At 40.2% G+C, this 23,054-nt stretch overlaps 1 protein-coding gene across 2 annotated transcripts in view; it reads left to right on the forward strand.

The window, feature by feature from the left end:
• CFAP299 (cilia and flagella associated protein 299) overlaps window positions 1-23,054 on the forward strand; it is a 714,944-nt gene that overhangs the window by 7,870 nt on the left and 684,020 nt on the right. For both annotated transcript variants that reach the window (XM_027544866.1, XM_027544865.1), the window contains exon 2: window positions 7,951-8,081. In XM_027544866.1, the coding sequence (XP_027400667.1) occupies window positions 7,951-8,081 (131 nt within the window). The remainder of the gene's footprint in view (window positions 1-7,950; window positions 8,082-23,054) is intronic.

Raw genomic sequence — 23,054 nt, forward strand, 5'->3', positions numbered from 1 at the left:
CACTAATCAAATTTCATTCAACAATTTATTAATATGACATTATTAACAAATTGCTGAATGAAAATGATATGATCATTTCAATAGATGTAGTAAAAAGCTTTTAACAGTATTCAGTATCCATTTCTGATAAAGACTCTCAACAAAGTGGGTATAAAGGAAACATACATCAAAAAAATAAAGGCTATATATGACAAACCCACAGCTGTCATCATACTTAACAGTAGAAAGTTGAAAGCATTTTATCTAAGGTCAAGAATAAGAGAAGGATGCCCACACTTGCCACTTTTGTTCAACAAAGTATTGTAAATCCTAGTCATAGCGATTAGAGAAGACAAAGAAAGAAAAAGAATACAAATTGGAGAGGAAGAAGTAAAACCACCACTCTTTCCAGGTGATATGATACTATACATAATAAATCCTCAGTCATGTCCAACTCTTTGAGACCCCATGGACTGTAGCTTTCCAGGTTTCTCTGTGCATGGAATTCTCTAGGCAAGAAAACTGGAGTGGGTTGCCATTTCCTTCTCCAGGGGATCTTCCCAACCCAGGGATTGAACCTAGGTCTTCTGCATTGCAGGCAGATTCTTTACTGTTTGAGCCACCAAAGAAGCACTGCAGGTGGATTCTTTATCATCTGAGCTACCAGGGAAGCCCCAATAAATTCTCATACACCATCAAAAAATTATGAGAACTCATCATAAGATTAAGTAAAGTTGCAGTATGCAAAATTAACATGCAGAAACCTGTTGCTTTTCCATATGCTAACAGTGAACTATCTGAAAGGGAAACTGAAAAAACAATCCTGTTTGTAACTGCATCAAACAGAACAGAATACTTAAGAATGAATTTAACTAAGGAGATAGATTACCTGTACTTGGAAAACCATAAGACACTGATGAAACCAAAGACAACACAAACAGATGGAAAGATATACAGTGCTCATTGGTTGGAGGAATTAGTATTGTTAAAATGACTCTACTACCCAAGACAATCTACAGATTCAGTGCAATCCCTATTAAAATACCAGTGGGATTTTTCATAGAACTAGCACAAATTCTAAAATTTTATGGAAACACAGGAGATGTCAAATATCTAAAGCAACCTTAATATAGAAAGAACTGGATTTAAAATTATACTGCAAGGCTCTGGTAATCAAAATAATATAGTATTGGCACAAAAGCAGACACAGATCAATAGAACAGAAGAGTGAGCCCAGAAATGAACCCAGACTTTAGTGGGCAATTAATCTATGACAAAGAAGACAAGAATATACAATGGGAAAAGACAGCCTCTTCAATAAATGCTTTTGGGAAAACTGGACAGCTGTGTGCAAAAAGGTCAAACTGGAGTACTTTCTTATACTGTGTACAAAAATAAATTCAAAATGGATTAAAGACTTAAATGCAAGACTTGAAACTATGAAACTTCTAGAAGAAAGCATAGCCTATACATTCTTTTACACTGGTGTGGGAAATACATTTCTGGATATATCTGCCCAGGCAAGGAAAACAAAATCAAAAATAGACAAATGGTACTACATCACATTAAAAGGCTTTTGCATAGAAAAAGAAACTATCAACAAAACAAAAGGCCGCTTAGTAAATGGGAGAAGATATTTGCAGATGATACATTTGAGAAGGGGTTAATACCCAAAATATACAAAGAACTCATACAATTCTACATCAGAAAAACCCAAACAAGATGATCAAAGAAATGAGAGGTAATCAGAATAGACATTTTTCCACAGAAGATACACAAATGGCCAGCAGATGTATGAAAAGTTGCTCAGTGTCACTAGTCATCAGTTCAGTTCAGTTCAGTTCAGTCGCTCAGTTGTGTCCAACTCTTTGTGACCCCATGAACCGCAGCACACCAAGCCTCCCTGTCTATCACCAACTCCAGGAGTTTACCTGAACTCACGTCCATTGAATCGGTGATGCCATCCAACCATCTCAACCTCTGTCATCCCATTCTCCTCCTGCCCTCAATCTTTCCCAGCATCAGGGTCTTTTCAAATGAGTCAGCTCTTCACATCAGGTGGCCAAAGTATTGGAATTTCAGCTTCAGGATCATTCCTTCCAATGAATATTCAGGACTGATCTCCTTTAGGATGGACTGGTTAGATCTCCTTGCAGTCCAAGAGATTCTCAAGAGTCTTCTCCAACACCACAGCTCAAAAGCATCAATTCTTAGGAGCTCAGCTTTCTTTATAGTCCAGCTCTCACATTCATACATGACTACTGGAAAAACCATAGCCTTGACTAGACGGACCTTTGTTGGCAAAGTAATGTCTCTGCTTTTTAATATGCCGTCTAGGTTGGTCATAACTTTCCTTCCAAGGAGTAAGCGTCTTTTAGTTTCATGGCTGCAATCACCATCTGCAGTGATTTTGGAGCCCCCCCCAAATAAAGTCAGCCACTGTTTCCACATCTATTTGCCATGAAGTGATAGAACGGATGCCATGATCTTAGTTTTCTGAATGTTGAGCTTTAAGCCAACTTTTTCACTCTCCACTTTCACTTTCATCAAGAAGCTCTTTAGTTCTTCTTCACTTTATGCTATAAGGGTAGTGTCAACTGCATATCTGAGGTTATTGATGTTTCTCCCGGCAATCTTGATTCCAGTTTGTGCTTCATCCAGCTCAGCATTTCTCACGATGTACTCTGCATATAAGTTAAATAAGCAGGGTGACAATATACAGCCTTGATGTATTCCTTTTCCTATTTGGAACCAGTCTGTTGTTCCATGTCCAGTGCTAACTGTTGCTTCCTGACCTGCATACAGGTTTCTCAAGAGGCAGGTCAGGTGGTCTGGTATTCCCATCTCTTTCAGAATTTTCCACAGTTTATTGTGATCCATGCAGTTGAAGGCTTTGGCATAGTCAGTAAAGCAGAAATAGATGTTTTTCTGGAACTCTCTTGCTTTTTTCATGATCCAGCGTATGTTGGCAGTTTGATCTCTGGTTCCTCTGCCTTTTCTAAAACCAGCTTGAACATCTGGAAGTTCACGTATTGCTGAAGCCTGGCTAGTCATCAGGGAAATGCAAATCAAAACCACAAGGTAACACCTCACAAATTTCAGAATGGCTGTTATCAAAGACAACAAATAACAAATATTGATGAGGATGTTGAGAAAAGGGAAACTTCATGCACTGTTGAAGAGCATGTAAATTGCTACAGTCCTCAAGAATTTAAAACTGGAGCTACCATATGATCCAGCAGTTCTACTCCAAAGAAAATGAAAATATTAATTCAAAAAGACATAGGCACCCCTATGTTCATTGCACTATTATTTGTATTAGCCAAGATATGGAAACACCTAAGTGCCATCAACAGATGAATGAATAAAGAAGATGTGGTTACAATAGAATATTACTTAGCCATAGAAAAGAATGAAATCTTGCCATTTCTGCCAATGTGGATGGACCTAGAGGGCATTATGCTAAATGAAATAAATCAGACAGACAAAGACAAATACTCCTTGATCTCACTTATATGTAGAATCTAGGAAATCAAAACAAATGAACAGCTATATTTAACAAAACATAAGTAGAGTCATAGATACAGAGAAGAAACAGGTGATTGCCAAACGGGAATGAATTAGAGGGAGGAGAGAGATAGATGAGGGATATTAAGAGATAAAGACTTCCAGGTGCACAGAATTGCGTGAGTCGTGGGTATGAAATGTACAGTGTGGGGAATAGAGTCAATAACTATGTAATATCTTTGTATGGTGAGATATTTGTTAATTAGATATCTTGGTTATTGTTTGATAGGAATATGAAATCTCCTTGCTGTGTAACTGGAACTAACAGTGTTGTAGTTTGTTCAATGTACTTTAAAACGAACAAACAAACACACTTTTAGAAAAAGAGAGCAGATTTGTGGTTACCAGAGATCGAGGAGGGTGGAGGGAGGGGGAATTAAATGAAGGCCAGTGCAAAGGTACAGACTTGCAATTACAAGATGAATAAGTACTAGGGATATAATGTACAACATGACAAATACAATTAATGCTGCTTTATATCATTTTTGAAATGTGTTGAGAGTAAATCCAAGAGATCTCATCCCAAGGGGGAAAAATATATATTTTTCTATTTCTTTAATTTGGTATCTGTATGAGATAGATGTGAACTAAACTTACTACGGTAATCATTTCATGATGTATATAAATCAAATCATTATACTGTACACCTTGAACTTATATAGTGCTGTATGTCAATTATATCTCAGTAAAACTTGAAGAAAAAATTAAGGTGAAATAAATATTTCTTTAGTTAAAAAAGCCAAGATAACTTGTTGTTAGCAGGCCTGTTAAAAAAATATTTATTTTATTTATTTGGCTGTGCCAGGTCTTAACTGCGACACAAGGACGTGTGAACTCAGCAAATTGTGGCATGTGATCACCTAAGTTGCAGGATGTGGGGTCTCGTTCCCTGACCAGGGATCGAACCTGGGCTCCCTGCAGTGGGAGCATGGCGTCTCAGCCACTGGGCCACCAGGGAAATCCCTTAGCAGACCTTTCCTACAAGAATTGTTGAAGTTTTTGAGGTAGAAGGAAAATCGTGTATCTGTAAGAAAGTTGGATCTACACAAAATAATGAAAATCACGAGAAATGCAAATGAATGAATGAATATGTGAATGAATAAAACTATTTTATTTCTGTTTCTTTAAAGATAAGCTATTTAAAGATGATTAACCATTAGAGAGATGACTTGTGACTCCACCAGTTAGAACATGGTAATGGTTAAGTGGGGAAACAACTTCAACTTTCTGCTTGATCTTGTCATTTGTTAAATACAAAGAAGGCTGAGCACCAAAGAATTGATGCCTTCGAACTGTGGTGCTGGAGAAGACTCTTGAGAGTCCCTTGGACTCTCAAGGAGAGAGATCGAACCAGTAAATCCCAAAGGAAATCAACACTGAATATTCATCGGGAGGACTGATGCTGAAGCTGAAGCTCCAGTACTCTGGCCACCTGATGCGAAGAGCTGGCTCATTGGAAAAGACCCTGATGCTGGGTAAGATTTAACGTAGAAGGAGAAGGAGATGACCGAGGAGATGGTTGGATGGCATCACCGACTCAATGGACATGAGTTTGAGTAAGCTCCAGGAGATAGTGAAGGACAGAGAAGCCTGGCATGCTCCAGTCCGTGGGGTCATAAAGAGTCAGACGTGATTTAGTGACTGAACAACAACGTATTTGTGTCAATGAGCACAGAACTATCCAAATAATTCAGTGTGGCTCTGGTAGGGTACACAACAATAATTCACTCCATATGCAAAGTTAATAGTGCAGTTGGGTTGGGTTTAATTCAATCACTGATGAATTATATGTGATGAACCATGGTTCCTTATACCTGGCTGGTTAGTTCCGTAGCACACTATGGTATAGAGCAGAAAGAGGTATAAGAAAAAGAAGAACTAGTCAATACAGCAACTTTTTAATGGTCTTTATTATATAAAATGCTTTGTTGACCACAGGCAACTTATGTTTTGCTGCTAGAAGAACCCCACAGTCTCACAGAGCTCAGCTATAAATTCTTCCTCTGAGCTCATTTTTAGTAATGTATTTAAGAAAATTTATACTCAAGTCATCTCATTTTTTTCTAAATCAAACTCAAAATCCGCATCCCTTTTCTATTAAATGTTGACTCCACTAGGTGGAGGCATTTGCTCAGTTTTGTGGTTCAGAGGAAAGTAGCCTGGGATAGAGAGTAAAGTGAGCAGGGGAACAAGTCAAGAAAGAGCCCTGGCAAGCCCTGCTGCTTTGCATTGTCTTCACTTGGCAAATGTACCCATATTGCTACACAGGTTTCAGTATTTGCTTTTAGTGTTTAGCAAAGCAAGGTAGTCAGGTTTTCCACGTTGATAGTATCTGAATTTTTTATTTTGTTTGAGTAGTTTGAACTTTAAAATAGCCACTGTGGGTTGAATAGATTATTAACCATGAATTAAGTTTTCTCATTTTAATTCTGCTAGACAGAAAGTGCAAAAGAACTAAAGAGCCTCTTGATGAAAGTGAAAGAGGAGAGTGAAAAAGCTGGCTTAAAGCTCAACATTCAGAAAACTAAGACCATGGCACCTGGTCCCATCACTTCATGGCAAATAGATGGGGAAACAGTGGAAACAGTGGCTGACTTTATTTTTCTGGGCTCCAAAATCACTGCAGATGGTGACTGCAGCCATGAGATTAAAAGATGCTTACTCCTTGGAAGGAAAGTTATGACCAACCTAGACAGCATATTCAAAAGCAGAGACATTACTTTGCCAACAAAGGTCCGTCTAGTTAAGCCTATGGTTTTTCCAGTGGTCATGTATGGTCATGTTGGACTATAAAGAAAGCTGAGCTCCTAAGAATTGATGCTTTTGAGCTGTGGTGTTGGAGAAGGCCCTTGAGAGTCCCTTGGACTGCAAGGAGATCCAACCAGTCCATCCTAAAGGAGATCAGTCCTGGGTGTTCATTGGTAGGACTGATGCTAAAGCTGAAACTCTAATACTTTGGCCACCTGATGGGAAGAGCTGACTCATTTGAAAAGACCCTGATGCTGGGAAAGATTGAGGGCAGGAGGAGAATGGGATGACAGAGGTTGAGATGGTTGGATGGCATCACCAACTCAATGGACATGGGTTTGGGTGGACTCTGGGAGTTGGTGATAGACAGGGAGGCCTGGCGTGCTGCAGTTTATGGGGTCGCAAAGAGTCGGATATGACTGAGCAACTGAACTGAACTGAACTGAACTGAGACAGTTCTTGCATTCAGCAGTAATGTATTAAGTGAGGGTCTGTAACAATAAAATAAATGCTATTTTCACGATATTACAGACATTTTCTGTTTAATTAAGATGGTAATATAAGGGATAATATAAAATGTTAATATACATGTTGTTATATAATACTTAGGGGTTTCCTAGGTGGCACTAGTGGTAAAGAGCCCACCTGTTACTACAGGAGATGTAAGAGACATGGGTTTGGTCCCTGGCTCCAGAAGATCCCCTAGAGGAGGGCATGACTACCCACTCCAGTATTCTTGCTGGGAAAATTCCGTGGACAGAGGAGCCTGGTGGGCTAGTGTCAATAAGGTCACACAGATTCAGACACAACTGAAGCGACTTAGCGTGCATGCACAGACAAGTAATACTTAAGCCTTTATATCAGTAACTTCTGGTAAAATATCACCTCTTCAATGGGGAGATGCTTGTCTCTTTTGAATATGCTATGCAAGTAACAGAAATGTGTGTGACAATTTTTAAAATAACTGAAATATAAAAGGTCCAGAGAATTGTAGGGAAATATATATATATATATATATATATATATATATATATATATATTTTTTTTTTTTTTTTCTTTTCAGTTTGAAGCTTTTTGTGGTCATCTTGGGTTTCTACTTCTCTGTTTTTATTGGTACCGACATTATATGGAAACAATATCCTTCTACTCAAATAGGAAATTCATCTGCTCTGTGCTTTGTATTTGAAGTTATAATGCCCCGTGTCATCAGTTAATTGACTTCAAGGAAGTAGCTCTCTGAAGTATTGAACTTTCTGAAAGCAATCCAGTTTTCTTTTTTGTGCAGTTGCTTTTTATAAAGTCTTTTTTGTGTAAATACTATTGTCTTGTATAAATACTATTGTCTCTAAGTTTTATTGTTTTAAGGATACTTTATTAATTATCTACAGCTCTTCTCATAAATTGATTAAAAACATAACAGACTTTTGTCTTCCAGTCCCTTAGAGAAAATTTAATGCATGATGTTATTATCATTTTTTTGTCCCATCTTACATCTCTGGGAAAGGGATAACAAATCAGATGTTTATAAAATTACTGTTGGAAAGAATTCCAACTTTTCAAATAACACATTTGCTTTTTCATTTGAAACAGTTATTCCGTATACATTGATAAAACGTCTCATTCATCCACAAACCTAACAATCGATCTTCTTTTCAGGATGAAGGTCTGGCCCGCCAGTTGGTGGAGCTAGGCTACCGAGGTACTGGAGAGGTGGTGAAAAGAGAAGATTTTGAAGCAAGGAAGGCAGCTATAGAGATTGCAAGGTTGGCTGAAAGAACTCAGAAAAAGTAAGTGTCCATGTTCCAAACTGATTTTATATTACATTGTAGAGTCTGTGAAAAAAATCCAGTTTTGTTGGCATTGTGGTAATTTAGAAGCACTGGTTGGAACCGGTAGAACTTGGAATATTCTAAGCATGTGTTGTGCAGATCAGGGATTGGAGGAACTGTGGTATGGTTGCAAGAAAGCCACAGGCAACTGTGAGCTACTAATTTAAAAAATATCGATACTGAAATATGGTCATCATACCAATAAAGTCCTATTAAAACACAATTCTATATAATTGGCTTTACACAAAAACTACGAGTGATTTTTGCCTTTGTACTTTTGAGGCCTGTAAATCTTTGGCTTCATTTACGTTCTCACGTTTTTGTAAATACTGATTCACTGGATTCTATTAGCAATCACTGGCTTTTGTTAATGTGACTCATACCTGGTTATATGAAATGTGAATTTAATAAAATACATTAAATGTATTAGGAAAGAGAGGTACATCTAAAGTGAATAAACAAGTAAGACAATTTGAAAAAGACTTGATAAGTAATTATCTATTTTCTTTTTAAAAGTTAACGCTAAAGTTGTAAATGCTGGAGAAGATAATTACTTCGAAATTGGTATATTTTTCTTGCTGTTGTTGTTTAGTCATTAAGTCATGCCTGACTCTTTCTGACCCTATAGACGTAATCTGCCAGGCTCCTCTGTCCATAGGATTTCCCTAACTATGGTTGATTCTTGTTGATGTTTGACAGAAAACAACAAAATTCTGTAAAGCAATTATCCTTAAAAAACAAATAAATTAAAAAAGAAGAATACTGTATCTTCCCGACCCAGGCATTGAACCCACATCTCTTGCATTGGCAGGCGAAGTTTTACCACTGAGCCACCAGGGAAGCCCACATTATTCTTAGGTAACATTTAAAAAAATACCCAGTAATTACGAGTAGAAATCTCCCATGGATTTGCTATAAAAGTAACATTTGGTAGTGGACTGTGAATCCGTTCTGGAAATGTGCAGTTTTAATGGATCTTTCCATTGAAGTAGTGGTTCTCGTACTTCAGAACCATAGAATATTGGAATTTAATATGCTGACATTCAGTAATATATAGTCTTCTATTGCTGTCATAACACACTGCCACAAACTGAGTGGCTGAACACTACACAAATGTATTTCTTCATCGTCCTATAGGTCAGAAATCAGAGTACAGTGGCTTGGGCGGATTCTCTGCACTCTGTATCACAAAGTTGAAATCGTGGTGTTGGCTAGACTGAGTTCTTTTCTGGAGACTCTGAGAATGAATCTGCTTCCACACTCATTTGGGGCTTCTGTGATAGCTCAGTTGGTAAAGAATCTGCCTGCAGTGCAGGAGACCCCTGTTCGATTCCTGGGTCAGGAAGATCTGGAGAAGGCTACCCACTCCAGTACTCTTGGGCTTCCCTTGTGGCTTAGCTGGTAAAGAATCCGCCTGCAATGTGGGAGACCTGGGTTCGATCCCTGGGTTGGGAAGATGCCCTGGAGAAGGGAAAGGCTACCCACATACGGGATGGGCCCCACATGTTTCCTCTTGCCCCATGTGGGAGTTCCTTTGTTCCCTTCTCTGCCCAGGTCCATTGTCGTGTTATTGGCAGCAGTGCCAGCAGAGTCTGGACACCAAACATGTCCTGTACCTATTATGCTGAGGATCACTTTGAAAATATGTGTGAACATCTGCCTGCCTGCCAACTGGTACCGACTTGAAAACACATGATTCTACTATGAGATTATCTTAGTTAGCTTCTCTAATGTGTGGGCGAGCAGCCCCATGCAGATCACAACCCTATTCTCCAGCAATCATAGAGCACTCATCAGCAGCAAGAGTATGTCACTTTCTTAGAATAGTTTCATGGATAAAAGTGGCCGGTTAAAGATATTGGGAGAGAGTATTTTGCTGGAAGAAAGCACAAGGTTGAATCAAATTCCTTAGTTGTTCGCTTCACAAATACTCATAGACAACCGTGCTGCCCCAGGTGTTATGTTAGGTGCGGGGGCTGTTATAGAAGACTTATTAGTCCCTGCCCTCCAGAAAACTGAGGGCTGGATAAAGAAAAGACAGTGATGTTGCTGGTGGGAGTATACATTGGGAAATAGTTTGGTGGTTCTTCAAATAGTTACCATATGACCCAGTAATCCCACTCCTAAGTGTATATCCAAGGGAATTGAACACTTCAGTTGAGTTCAGTCGTTCAATCGTGTCCGACTCTTTGCGACCCCATGAATTGCAGCACGCCGGGCCTCCCTGTCCTTCACCAACTCCCGGAGTTCACTCAGACTCACGTCCATTGAGTCAGTGATGCCATCCAGCCATCTCATCCTCTGTCGTCCCCTTCTTCTCCCGCCCGCAATCCCTCCCAGCATCAGAGTCTTTTCCAATGAGTCAACTCTTCGCATGAGGTGGCCAAAGTACTGGAATTTCAGCTTTGGCATCATTCCTTCCAAAGAAATCCCAGGGCTGATCTCCTTCAGAATGGACTGGTTGGATTTCCTTGCAGTCCAAGGGACTCACAAGAGTCGTCTCCAACACCACAGTTCAAAAGCATCAGTTGAACACTTAGGTCCACTGAAAAACTTATACACCGATGTTCATAGCAGGATTATTCATAGCAGCCAGAAAAGGGCAGAAACTCCGGGACTTTCCTGGTGGTTTAGTGGTTAAAACTCTGAGCTTTCACTGAAGCGGGTATGGGTTCAATCCCTGGTCAGGGAACTAAGATCCCACATGCTGCATGGCATGGACAAAAGAGGGAAAAAAAGAAAAAAAAAGGGGAAGCAATCCAAATGTCCATCAACTGATGAATGGATAAAAAAATGTAATATACATAGATAACAATGGAATATTATTCAGTCATAAAAAGGAGTGAAATATTCTTCTCTGCTATGACATGAATAAACTTTGAAAATATTAGATTTAGCAAAGGAGGCAGGTAAAAAAGTTTATAAATTATATAGTCCCATTTATGTAAAGTGTCCACAATTGGTAGATCTATAAGGACGAAAGTAGATTTGTGGTTGTCTTTGTCAAGGTCTGGAAGGAAGAGTGAAAGAAGAATGATTGCCAGTGGGTATGTGGTGTTTTTCTGGGGTGATAGAATGTTCTGGAATTAGATATTGGTGATGGCTGTACAGCTTTGTAACTGTATTAAGAACCATTGAATTGTGGACCTTGGAAGTTTGAATATTGTGGTTTGTGAATTATATCTCAACTTAGGAAGGCAGTTACAACAGAAGGTAACATATGCTATCATAGGTCTCACAGCAACACCCTGAAGTAGTACTAAGTCAAGATTTGAATGTGAACAGGGAAGGCTCTTCTTAAGGCATGTCAGCTGAATTTACTTTTAAAGGGCAAGTAGGAGTCAATGAGGAAGACAAGGGTATGAAGATGGACACACATTCAGTTTGCCTCAATTCATGATAAACTTGCCTTCTTCACAAATCATCCTCTCTACCTCTTTGTCTTAATCTGTGCCTAGTCCCTTGCTAAGATGTCCCCGCACGTCCAACCCAAGTTGTACCAACTAGAGGTCACTCATTTCCACATTAACTGGGTTGGTGGCAGTGGTGGTCGTGGGTGGGCTCTGCATTCTCCTAGCTCCCTCAGCCTTTGCTTCAAAGCCCTCTGTGCTTCATTATCACATAAACATCATCTCTCATCCCCCATCCACTGAGATTCATGCCAGCTGGGTAGCTGCAAGGCAGAGACTTTTTGTAAAGGTTGGAAAGAAAGGATGGGATTAGTTTAGCTGGTGTTTACTGAGGTAGCTCCCCTCATAAGTCCTGGAGAATCTCTATTTGTAGTGAGAAGTTCAGTTGATTTCCATGGGTGATAGAGAAAAAGATGTTGACTGTACACAGGTTGAATATTGGATTATTGGGGTCTAGTTAGTAGTTACTATCTGAGTAGTTATATCTCAGCCTGAACACTCTCCTGGATGACCTTGTAAGATTGTCAGTCTCTTAGCTTTGGGCTAGTTGATGTTTTTAGGAGATGAATTAGCTTTTCTTTAAACTGCTTCTGAGATAATGACCTTATTTTTACTGAAATGCAGAATCTGAAACACAGAGGGCATAAATAGTAGCCCTGGAGGACCTGAGAATTGTACTGCTTGGCTGTTGCCATCTTCTTGAGAGACTTTGTGATGCGCCTTTGGGAATTCCTGTAAAGGGAGCTTGACAGGCATCTCAGATGCCGAATATATATGGATCCCTGTGATCTTTCTTGCTGAAATAGAGAGGATATCTGTGGTGATTTGGGCTTCCCAGGTGGCTCAGTGGTGAAGAATTCACCTTTCAATGCAGAAGATGCAGGAGACCTGGGTTCGATCCCTGGGTTGGGAAGATCCCTGGAGGAGGAAATGGCAACCCACTCCAGTATTCTTGCCTGGGAAATCCCATGGGTAGAGGATCCTGGTGGGCTACAGTCCATGGGGTTGCAAAGAGTCGGGCATGACTGAGCACACATGTATGCATAGTGATTTTGGAGAAGGCCCTATATTCTTTTATCCTCAAGTACATCGGGGACTAAATTTAAAAAGTTGGACAAGTCCCCAACCTTTCTTATTCCAACCAATTGTCAGCTTATCATCTGTCCACTATTTCTAAGTGGAGTATGCTTCCTCAATTTATTTTTAAAAATAGGAGTTGGATGTATCTATTAATTGATAGCATACTTTTCCTGAAGATGATGTTAGATACAAGGTCAAAATTTGTTTTATGATTCACTTTATGATCAAAAGGGAATACCACATGCTAGTGAATTAAATGAATTTCTGTAAGTTTAATGTTTTCTGCTAGTTAACATCTGATTTCTATAAAATGTTTCACCTTTTCACTTTGTTTCAAGTAGTTTATGCTTTAAAAGTCATTCTTGTGCATTTAATAGCGCTCAAGCAAGAAATCTAGAGTTGTGGCTTGTCTGAGATTAGCCTCTCCAGGAAGCAGACAGTGGGGGTCAGAAGAGAGAAGGTTTGCTGGGGAAGGTAACACCTGTGAAAGGGAAAGTGGGAAAGCAGGACTAAGCAGGGTCAGAATCTTCTTTTTTTTTTTTTAATGTTTATGTATTTATTTGGCTGTGCTGGGTCTTCATCGCTACATGTGGGATCTTCAGTCCTGGTTGTGGCACTCAGGATGTTTTTAGTTGTACCATACAAACTAGTGGCAACATGTGGGACTGAGTTCCTCGACCAGGCATCAAACCAGGGCCTCCGGCGCTGTGAGCGCAGAGTTCTAGCCACTGGACCACCCAGGAAGACCCAGGGTCAGACTCTTTTTTTTTTGGCCAGTAAACAACTTAGTCTTTTATTTGCCCAAGGCCAGCTGTTGCAGGCATTGAGGCCCCAAGACTTCCAGAAGGGATGGGGGAGGGGGTGAGCCATCCTGTCTCCCAGGTGCTGCCTGCCCCACCCTGCTTCCTGCAGGAGATGGGAGAGTAGATAGAGGGGACCCTTGCACCATCAAGTATATCCTCAATTTTGTGTGTGTCAGTCGCTCAGTCATGTCTGTCTCCATGACGTCATGGACTGTAGCCCATCAGGTTCCTCTGTCTAAGGGATTCTCCAGGCAAGAGTACTGGAGGGTCAGACTTCTTGATACCAAAGTTACAAAGACTCTCCCAGCACCTCAGAAAGCTCCAGAGTAAAGGCTGTTTGTTAAAGTTTGGGTGAAGTGTTCAGGCCCTTAGTACCACTTTTGTATTTAGTCATTGCCTGAGGGTTGCCCTCCAAGTGTGATCTCAGCTTGAAACTGAGGCAGATCCTGGAAGGGTTAACAGCTGGAGGCTGTCATTTCAGTATCTTCCCGCAGTCAGGCAGCGAGGCCTTTTTCCAAGGGGTATCTGAGTGCCATGTCCCCATGCCTGCTACGGATCACCCCATGTGACGTATGGATCCATTTTATACTTGCAGGGAGCAGCTCTTCCACAGCACCAAGGGCCTTTCTCCCAGAGAGGTCATTCACAAGAGGAGAGTTAGTGGGATGAGCTACAGTCCCCATCACTGGTGTTGGTTTGGGGGCCAGAGGTGGTTCTCATCATCTCATTCTTCTACTGTTCATCCTGTATCCTCTGTCTTAAGCTGTCACCTCTGTTAGTCTCAACCATAAGATGATGCAGGCCATGGTAATCCTACTGTGCTCATGTTGAAGTTGCTGAATTTCTCATCCTCATTTAAAATTCTGTTAGGAAGTACCAAGAGGTACTTGGGTGGGCCACTCAAGTTTGTCGCTTGTTACTCTTTACCCCCATTCTGTAACAGCAATGCCATCTCTCTTGCCGATCAGCAAGAGTAACTCTTCACAAGACAACGTCTCTCCATCTTGTTTGCTGGGATGTGGGCACAAGAAACTTAAGAGTGCTCACATGGAAGTCAGAGTTTGTAGTTCAGTGACACACTTGCTGTTTTTCCTGGTAAGAGTATTCTCAAAGACGGCGCCCTATCCTAGAACAATATTGCTTCTGAGCTGGAGATTCAGCTGTGCGTCCTGTGGACTATTCCAAACAGTTTTAGGCTGACGACTTCTGATGGGGCACTAAGTGATTTGGCCAGAGGATCCCATGATTATGAGCTCTCTCCCACACCTTTTTTTTGGTTGTACAGTGGGTTTCCTGGTTGGGGTGCTGTGTTGTATTGGATTTCATGCCTGTGGATTAGGCATTTTGTAGGCACCCAGATAGTGGTGCCAGCTAAGGTCAGGTAGGCAGCAAAAAGCACATTCGTATCAGGAGTAGGTAGGTGTTCCCATGGAAATAAATTTTTGTCCTTTCAGGGGACAACAACTGTCAACAAGAGTTCATTGTTCTCCTCGAGGACTAATGCCCTCCCAGAGACTCAACATTGGTCTCTTTTGCTGGAAAATTGGACCTGGAGAAGTAGAGTAGCTAGATCTGCCTTAGTGAGTGGGAGTCTGCTGTTGGGTCCTTGATCTGTTGTACTTTGTTGATGTGTCTATCATGCTGATGTTGAGAAGACTGCTGACAAAGCTGAGTGACATCAACTGGCTGAGCCCTTTTGTCTGTTTGGTTGTTTAGTGCATCATTTTTGGCGGGTGTTATAAGAATCTTCACACTTGTACTCATTACCCTATATCCATCCATGTGACACCACCTCAGATATTCTTAGTTTCCACCTTTTTTCTTCCCAGTTTCCTGCCCAGCCACTTAGCCCATTCACCATTGCCTATGAGTCTTTGTTTCTCTTTATCCTTATGCCTATTTGTTTTTCCTTATCGTTCTACACAGAGATGTATAGGGATGATCAGGGACTTCTCTGGCAGCCCTGTGGTTGAGACTCCATGCTTCCACTGCAAGGGGTGTGGGTTTGATCCCTGCTTAAGGAACTAGGATCCCACATGCTGGGCAATCAAAAAACAAATAAACAACAAAAACAAAGTAGATGATCAGATGTGTCACTGAAAATTCTGCCTATTGGGAAAAGTTTTCTTTCTCACTGTAATTTACAGACATTCCTAGATTTTATGGCTTGAACTGGATTCTCCAGCAAAGGTTTGTTTAAATCCTGATCCCCAGTATCACCAATACCACAGCATGTGACCTTATTTGGGAATAAGATCATTGCAGATATGACCAGTTGTTGTTGTTCAGTCACTCTCTTGTGTCTGACTGTTTGTGACCCCATAGACTGCAGCATGCCAGGCCCCTCTGTCCTTCATTATCTCCCAGAGTTTGCTCAGATTCATTTACACTGAGTTGGTGATGCTATCTAACCATTTTATCCTCTGCCACCCCCTTCTCCTCTTGCCTTCAATCTTTCCCAGCATTTGGGTCTTTTCCAATGAGTTGGCTCTTCACATCAGGTGGCCAAAGTATTGGAATTTCAGTTTCAGTGTTAGTCCTTCTGATGAAAATTCAGGGTTGATTTCCTTTAGGATTGACTGGTTTGACCTCTTTGCTGTCCAAATGACTCTCAAGTCTTCTCTAGCACCACAATTCAAAAGCATTAATTCTTCAGCATTCAGCCTTCTTGATGGTCCAACTGTCACATCAGTGTGTTACTACTGGAAAAATTAAAGCTTTGACTCTATGGGCTTCCCTGATAGCTCAGTTGGTAAAGAATCTGTCTGCAATGGGGGAGAGCCTGGTTGATTCCTGGATTGGGAAGATCCGCTGGAGATGGGATAGGCTACCTGCTCTAGTATTCTTGGACTTCCCTTGTGACTCAGCTGGTAAAGAATCTGCCTGTGATGTGGGAGACCTGTGTTCGATCCCTGGGTTGAGAAGGTCCCCTGGAGAAGGGAAAGGTTACCCACTCCAGTATTCTGGCCTGGAGAATTCCATGGATTGTATTGTCCATGGGGTCACAAAGAGTTGGACACGACAGTGACTTTCACTTTCACTTTGAATATATGGACCTTTGTAGGCAAACTGATGTCTCTACTTTTTTATACACTGTCTAGGTTTGTCATAGTTTTCCTTCCAAGGAGGAAGCATCTTTTAATTTCATGGCTGGAGTCACTGTCCTCAGTGATTTTGGAGCCTAAGAAAATAAAATTATAATCAGTTAACTTAAGATAAGTTTGTATTGAAATTGGGTGGGCCCCTAATCTAGTATGACTGGTGTCCTTATAAGAAGATGGCCATGTGAAGAATCTGCGTGCAATGCAGGAGACCCCAGTTTGATTCCTGGGTTGGGAAGATTAGCTGGAGAATGGATAGGCTACCCACTCCAGTATTCTTGGGCTTCCTTCGTGGCTCAGCTGGTAAAGAATCTGCCTGCAGTGTGGGAGACCTGGGTTTGATGTCTGGGTTGAGAAGATCCCCTATAGAAGGGAAAAGCTACCCACTCCAGTATTCTGGCCTGGAGAGTTCCATGGAGTGTATAGTCCATGGGGTCAGAAAGAGTTGGACATGACTGAAAGATTTTCACTTCACTTTCATGTGAAGACAGATACCTAGGGAAAATGCCATGTGACAATTAAGGATTCAAGTGATTACAGACGAAGGAATGGCAAAGATTTCCAGCAAGCCACCAAAAGCTATGAAAAGCAAGAAAAAATTCCCTTAAAGTTTCCAGAGTAAGTATGACCCTGCTGATACATCTTGATGTTTGGATTTTAGCTTCTGAGCCTATAAAGGTGATCAATTTCTGTTGTTTTAAGCCACCCAATTTGCAATGCTTTGTTGTAGTAGCCCTAGGACGCTACTACACTGAGGAAGTCTTTATCTTGAAAAGCTTTGAAGTGGCAGATACCCACAGTTTTTAGGGTTTACTCTGTCTTTCGGAGTGCATGTGTCTTATAAAAGGTATGTGGTGGCCGCCTCTTGTTCATTCTTTCAATCAGTGTGGTGTCACTGGTGGAATTAATCAATGTTATGTTCTGTGGAATGTCCAGTTGGCCCAGATTCCATTGTGAAAGGGGATAGTTACTGTAGCCCCGAGGCAAAACTGTGAATGAGTATTGTTGTTGTTTATTGTGAATTCATTGATTTTGACCCCATTTCCCAATTGGCAGAGAAAAGGACTCACTCACCAAATCAATAGCTATATGCCATGTATCTGAAGTCATAATTTGTTCTAGCAACTCGCACAACAAATGCAATCAATACTATGACTTGAATGAGCTTGTGGTAGTCTACAGTCATTTTCTAGGATCCAGTGTGGGGATTGTGCCAGTTGCTAAGTGTGGCAATCTGAATTAGATGTTTGGATCAATGATCCCTGGGTAGATCAGTAAGCACAGTGGACCTGTTGTAAACTGACCCTTTCATCAAATGGCCAGGACTCCATCTGTTATCTCCTCCCCACGTGCCTTCACTCTAATAGTGGGACCATGAAGATGCTTTGGATCTCCAGATACCAATCTCAGCTGTGACCCTGCACCCAGTAGTCTATCAGCTGTCTGGGTATTCTCCTTTCTTTAGTGTCTGTTAATCTAAGTAAATGGTTGAAGATCCCTTTGGCAAAGAACAGAGGGACTCATTGCAACAGATACTTGATGTTGGGTTACAGGTCCATTCCTCTAGGACAGGGTAACTTCTTCAGTCAGCAGGTTCCTAGTCCAATACTGGATCAGGTATGGATATTGGGCAAGACGTCCTAACTTCCTACTGTGATGGCTTCCTTCAACCTCAAATAATCAGCTTTGATTTCTTATTGTGATACACATTGAGTAGTACCTTTGTTGACGGAGCATCTGTTTTGCCCCAAGGGATGACATGTTCAACACACCAATTGCATGATTTTCTCCATGTGAGGGTCCTAAGCGGCCACTCTGAGCTTGTTGATCAAGTCCCTGGATTAAGCTCTTTATCTGAGTCTGCAAATTATGATATTGATAAATGCTCAGTATTAACTAGCTTTATATTATAACATCACTGAGATTACATTCTCAATTTTTCCTCCTTTCCTCTTTCCTTCTCTCTGCCTCTCTTTCACTTTTTTTCCTTCCACCAGTCTTTCCCTCCCTCCCTTTCTCTCCAACAAGCAAGTGATTATAGAGGGTGCTGATCTTTTTAGGAATGTCATGTCTGTCTATACCTGTCAGCCTATCAGCAAATGTATCCATATTATTATACTTTCAGTTCAGTTCAGTTCGGTCACTCAGTCATGTCTGGCTCTTTGTGACCCCATGAACTGCAGCACACCAGGCCTCCCTGTCCATTGCCAACTCCCGGAGTTTACTCAAACTCATGTCCATCAAGTTGGTGATGCCATCCAACCATCTCATCTTTTGTCAGCCCCTTCTCCTCCTGCCTTCAATCTTTCCCAGCATCAGGGTCTTTTCAAATGAGTCAGTTCTTCTCATCAGGTGGCCAAAGTATTGGAGTTTCAGATTCAGCATCAGTCCTTCCAATGAACACTCAGGACTGATCTTCTTTAAGATGGACTGGTTGGATCTCCTTGCAATAGTCCCTTTATAGGCAAATTCAAGGATGTCTTCTCAGATTCACCTTACTTGCTTGACTTCTTCTGATGCCTTTAATAGCAATTTGGAATTATCCATTTCTTCAAATATTTCCTACCTTTGACTTTTATTACCTTTAACCTTCCGTTTTCTTCTGTGTTTGCTATTGTCTACTAGCTTTGCTGTATCTTCTCCTTTCTCACTAACTTGGATCTCTCCCAAAGGACAGTTCTTCTTCTTTTTTTTTTTTTCACTCTTTATATTCCACTGTTTTCATATCTCAAACACTTAACGTTTCCAGTTTCCTAAACCAGATCTCCAGTCCTGACATCTTTCCTGGGCTTTTAGTTCCATGTTTGTTTTTTAAATAACTGTGTTGTTAAACCAGTACCAAAATACCAAAAAGTCTTACTGTTGTTCCTTTATAGAGATCCACTCCCCATACGAAGATTCCTTTTTAAGTGCTGGTAATACCATTTTAGAAAACTATAAGCATTATATTTTACAATATCTTCAAAAGACTATTTGTGAGCAATTCTAAAAGACAATTGACACTGGATTTCTGTTGAGTCCTTTGTTCAGATTTGTTCCTACCTTCATATATTTTTCACTCTTATTACATCTTGCTAATCCAATTTTTCTTCAGATTGACTTAGTTTATTACAATATCACATGATTGCTCAATCTCAACTTTATCATCTAATACTATGCTGCCCAATCATATGTCTGTGGAACAGCCTTCAAAACATTTTCTTTCCTCCCATCCCTTCCTCTTTCCATTCTTTCTTCTTTCTAGCTTGTGCTCATGCTCAGTCGCTCAGTCATGTCTGACTTTTGTGAGCCTATGGACTGTAGCTCTCCAGGCTTCTCTGTCATGGGATTTCCCAGGCAAGAATACAGAATGGGTTGCCATTTCCTCCAACATGGGAATCTTCCTGACCCAGGGATCAAACCCACAGCTCCTGCATCTCTGCATTGGAGGTGAGTTCTTTATCACTGAGCCACCTTGGAAGCCCCCTCTTTCTATCTTCAACATTTGAATTTTCATCCCTACAAAAGGATATTAGGTGGCTTGCAAGAGAAATAGGAATATCTCATAGCAACAAGACTTTGAAAGATAGAAGATAAAGTAAAGGTGGAAGAAATGCAATGAAGCTGAGGTTGTATGCCAAATTTGGGAAGGTAATTCAAAGAGGAAAATATTTACATTACATAATTCATATGTCCACTTGGAACAACAAAACTATTGATAAGAAGTGTAGATACTCCTGGTTCTAAGAGCTATAGGGGGAGAAAAATTTTCCTCGACCATCTTAGAGTCCCTGAATGGGTTTGAAAATTAAACTGGCAAGCACATTAACAGGAGAAAAGGATACAAATGTATTTAATATAAGGAGCCTTCAAGAGGAAATAAAAACCTAAAGAAACAGACCTAAGTAGTTTGTACTAGGTTTGATGAAGAGTGGACAGTTGTCAAGGAATATGATCGGTTAAGGAGCATGAGATAATTACAGTAAACTGGAGAAACTTCACAAGGCTTGTTTGTTAGGATTCTTTTTGGCACTTCTTTGTCCTCAGAGATGCAGGGATTTTTCAGTACCCACAAATCAATCAGTATGATATACCACATTAACAAATTAAAGAGCAGAAACCACATGATCATCTCAGTAGATACAGAAAAAACTTTTGACAAAATTCAACATCCATTATGGTAAACTCTCCAGAAACAACACTGTAAGTTAAGTATATTTCAGTAAAACTTAAAAAAACTACCAAGGTATTTGTTTCAGAAAGCAAAACTATGTCATGCCTAAGTCTCTTTCATTTAAGGATGTCAGGAACACAGTTTAGTTGATTTTGCTCTTCTTTCCATTCCATGCTGTTTCCTAGGGTAGGTATATAAGGAGAAAGAGGAATGTGATTGGAAATGAAGGATAAAGTAGGAAAACATTAAATTTTTTTTCATTAGAGAGGAGCCTAGCAAGGACTCATGGAAAATAAGTAAACAAAGCAATAGATATTTTCCACAGTGCTATATACATTGCTCTCGTCTTTCAGCATATTTGATTAACTAATTTGCTTAGCTGACAAATTATTTTTCTTATTGGTTTTAATTTTTATTTGATGGGAAAATTCCTTTTAACCATCAAAGAGAAGGATGGTTTGATCTAGGAGAAGGATGGCAGAACCCCATTACAAGGGTCCTTTGATCTACTTAGAGATGTTCATTTCTAGTAATCAGTGCATAATAAGGAGGGGTGTTAGAAGAGGGATAAACAGGGTTTTTCCAGTTTGTTATGGAGTCAGTTCATTACATCATAAACACCCCTGTTTGCCTCAAACACATTTTCAAGGGTAATTGTAAACATCCATTGAGAAAATAAAATATGTTTATATATATATATACAAATATATACATAAACATTTCATGCCTAATATTCAGATAATTTAAAAATTTTATACTGTGAATTTTATTAGCAACAGTATTCATTTTATAGATGAGTAATAAGCATTAAGTTCTTTCAAGTGCATAGAATCTTGCTAGTAGAATTATTCTAATCAAGATGATTAAAAGTGATCTTTTAAAATTCAAATGTTGAAACAATTTCCAGATGTGAACTGATTTCTTGACTTGACACAACTTATACATTCTAAAAAAAGACAAATTTTCTTTTCAACCAGAGGGGTTTTTGTCTGTTTTTGCCATAACATTAAATGATTATATGTCACATCCTTGAAACAAATTATTGTAAAACTACTAGATTTTAACACTAAAATTTAATTTCTGTAACTGTTAGGTTAATATTATGACTTTAAAATTTTGTACTTGATTTAGTTTATATATTCTCTTTTTATTTACATCTATATGTGATTGCAGCCATGAAATTAAAAGCTTACTCCTTGGAAGGAAAGTTATGACCAACCTAGATAGCATATTCAAAAGCAGGGCATTACTTTGCCAACAAAGGTTTGTCTAGTCAAGGCTATGGTTTTTCCAGTAGTCATGTATGGATGTGAGAGTTGGACTGTGAAAAAAGCTGAGCACCAATGAATTGATGCTTTTGAACTGTGGTGTTGGAGAAGACTCTTGAGAGTCCCTTGGACTGCAAGGAGATCCAACCAGTCCATTCTAAAGGAGATCAGTCCTGGGTGTTCTTTGGAAGGAATGATGCTAAAGCTGAAACTCTAGTACTTTGGCCACCTCATGCGAAGAGTTGACTCATTGATGCTGGGAGGGATTGGGGTCAGGAGGAGAAGGGGACGACAGAGGATGAGATGGCTGGATGGCATCACTGACTCGATGGACATGAGTTTGAGTGAACTCCAGGAGTTGGTGATGGACAGGGAGGCCTGGCGTGCTGGAGTTCATGGGGTCGCAAAGAGTGGGACACGATTGAGAAACTGAACTGAACTGAACTGTAGATGTATCCGTATATCATAGATCAATGATGTATACATATATGGGCTTCCCAATTGGCACTAGTGGTAACCCACCTGTCAGTGCAGGAGACATAAGAGACATAGGTTTGATCCCTGGCAGGGGAAAATCCCATGGAGGAGGGCATGGCAACCCATTCCAGTATTTTTCCCATGGACAGAGGAGCCTGGCAGGCTGCAGTCTGTAGGGCTGCACAGAATTGGACACAACTGAGGTGAGTTAGCACGTGTGCACACGCGCATGTGCACATGCACGTGTGCCCCCCCCACACACATATGTATTTAGAAACAAACTTTCATGGCAGTGAATCGTTTGCCAGTACAGTGATCTGTGTATATTTTGTGTATAACACAATAATTAGTCGTATTTTAAGTATCATTTGCTAATATCTGCCAAGCACTGTAGAGCATTTTATGTGTTTTAACTTAGTTAATGTTCACAACTGTTTTCGTGGATATAAGTATAATTACCTCCATTTTACAGTGGAAAAACTCAGTACCTAGAGTTTACAAACAAGTTTAAACAGCCCTTAAGAGGCAGATGTGGGGGAAAGCTCAAGCAGCCTGATGTTGGAACCTGGATTCTTACACTCTGGATTCTACACTCTCTTACCTCATATAATGAAATGTGTCATTAAATGCCATATCCTC

Source organism: Bos indicus x Bos taurus, chromosome 6 (assembly GCF_003369695.1).
Source record: "Bos indicus x Bos taurus breed Angus x Brahman F1 hybrid chromosome 6, Bos_hybrid_MaternalHap_v2.0, whole genome shotgun sequence".
Taxonomy (NCBI): Eukaryota; Metazoa; Chordata; class Mammalia; order Artiodactyla; family Bovidae; genus Bos; species Bos indicus x Bos taurus.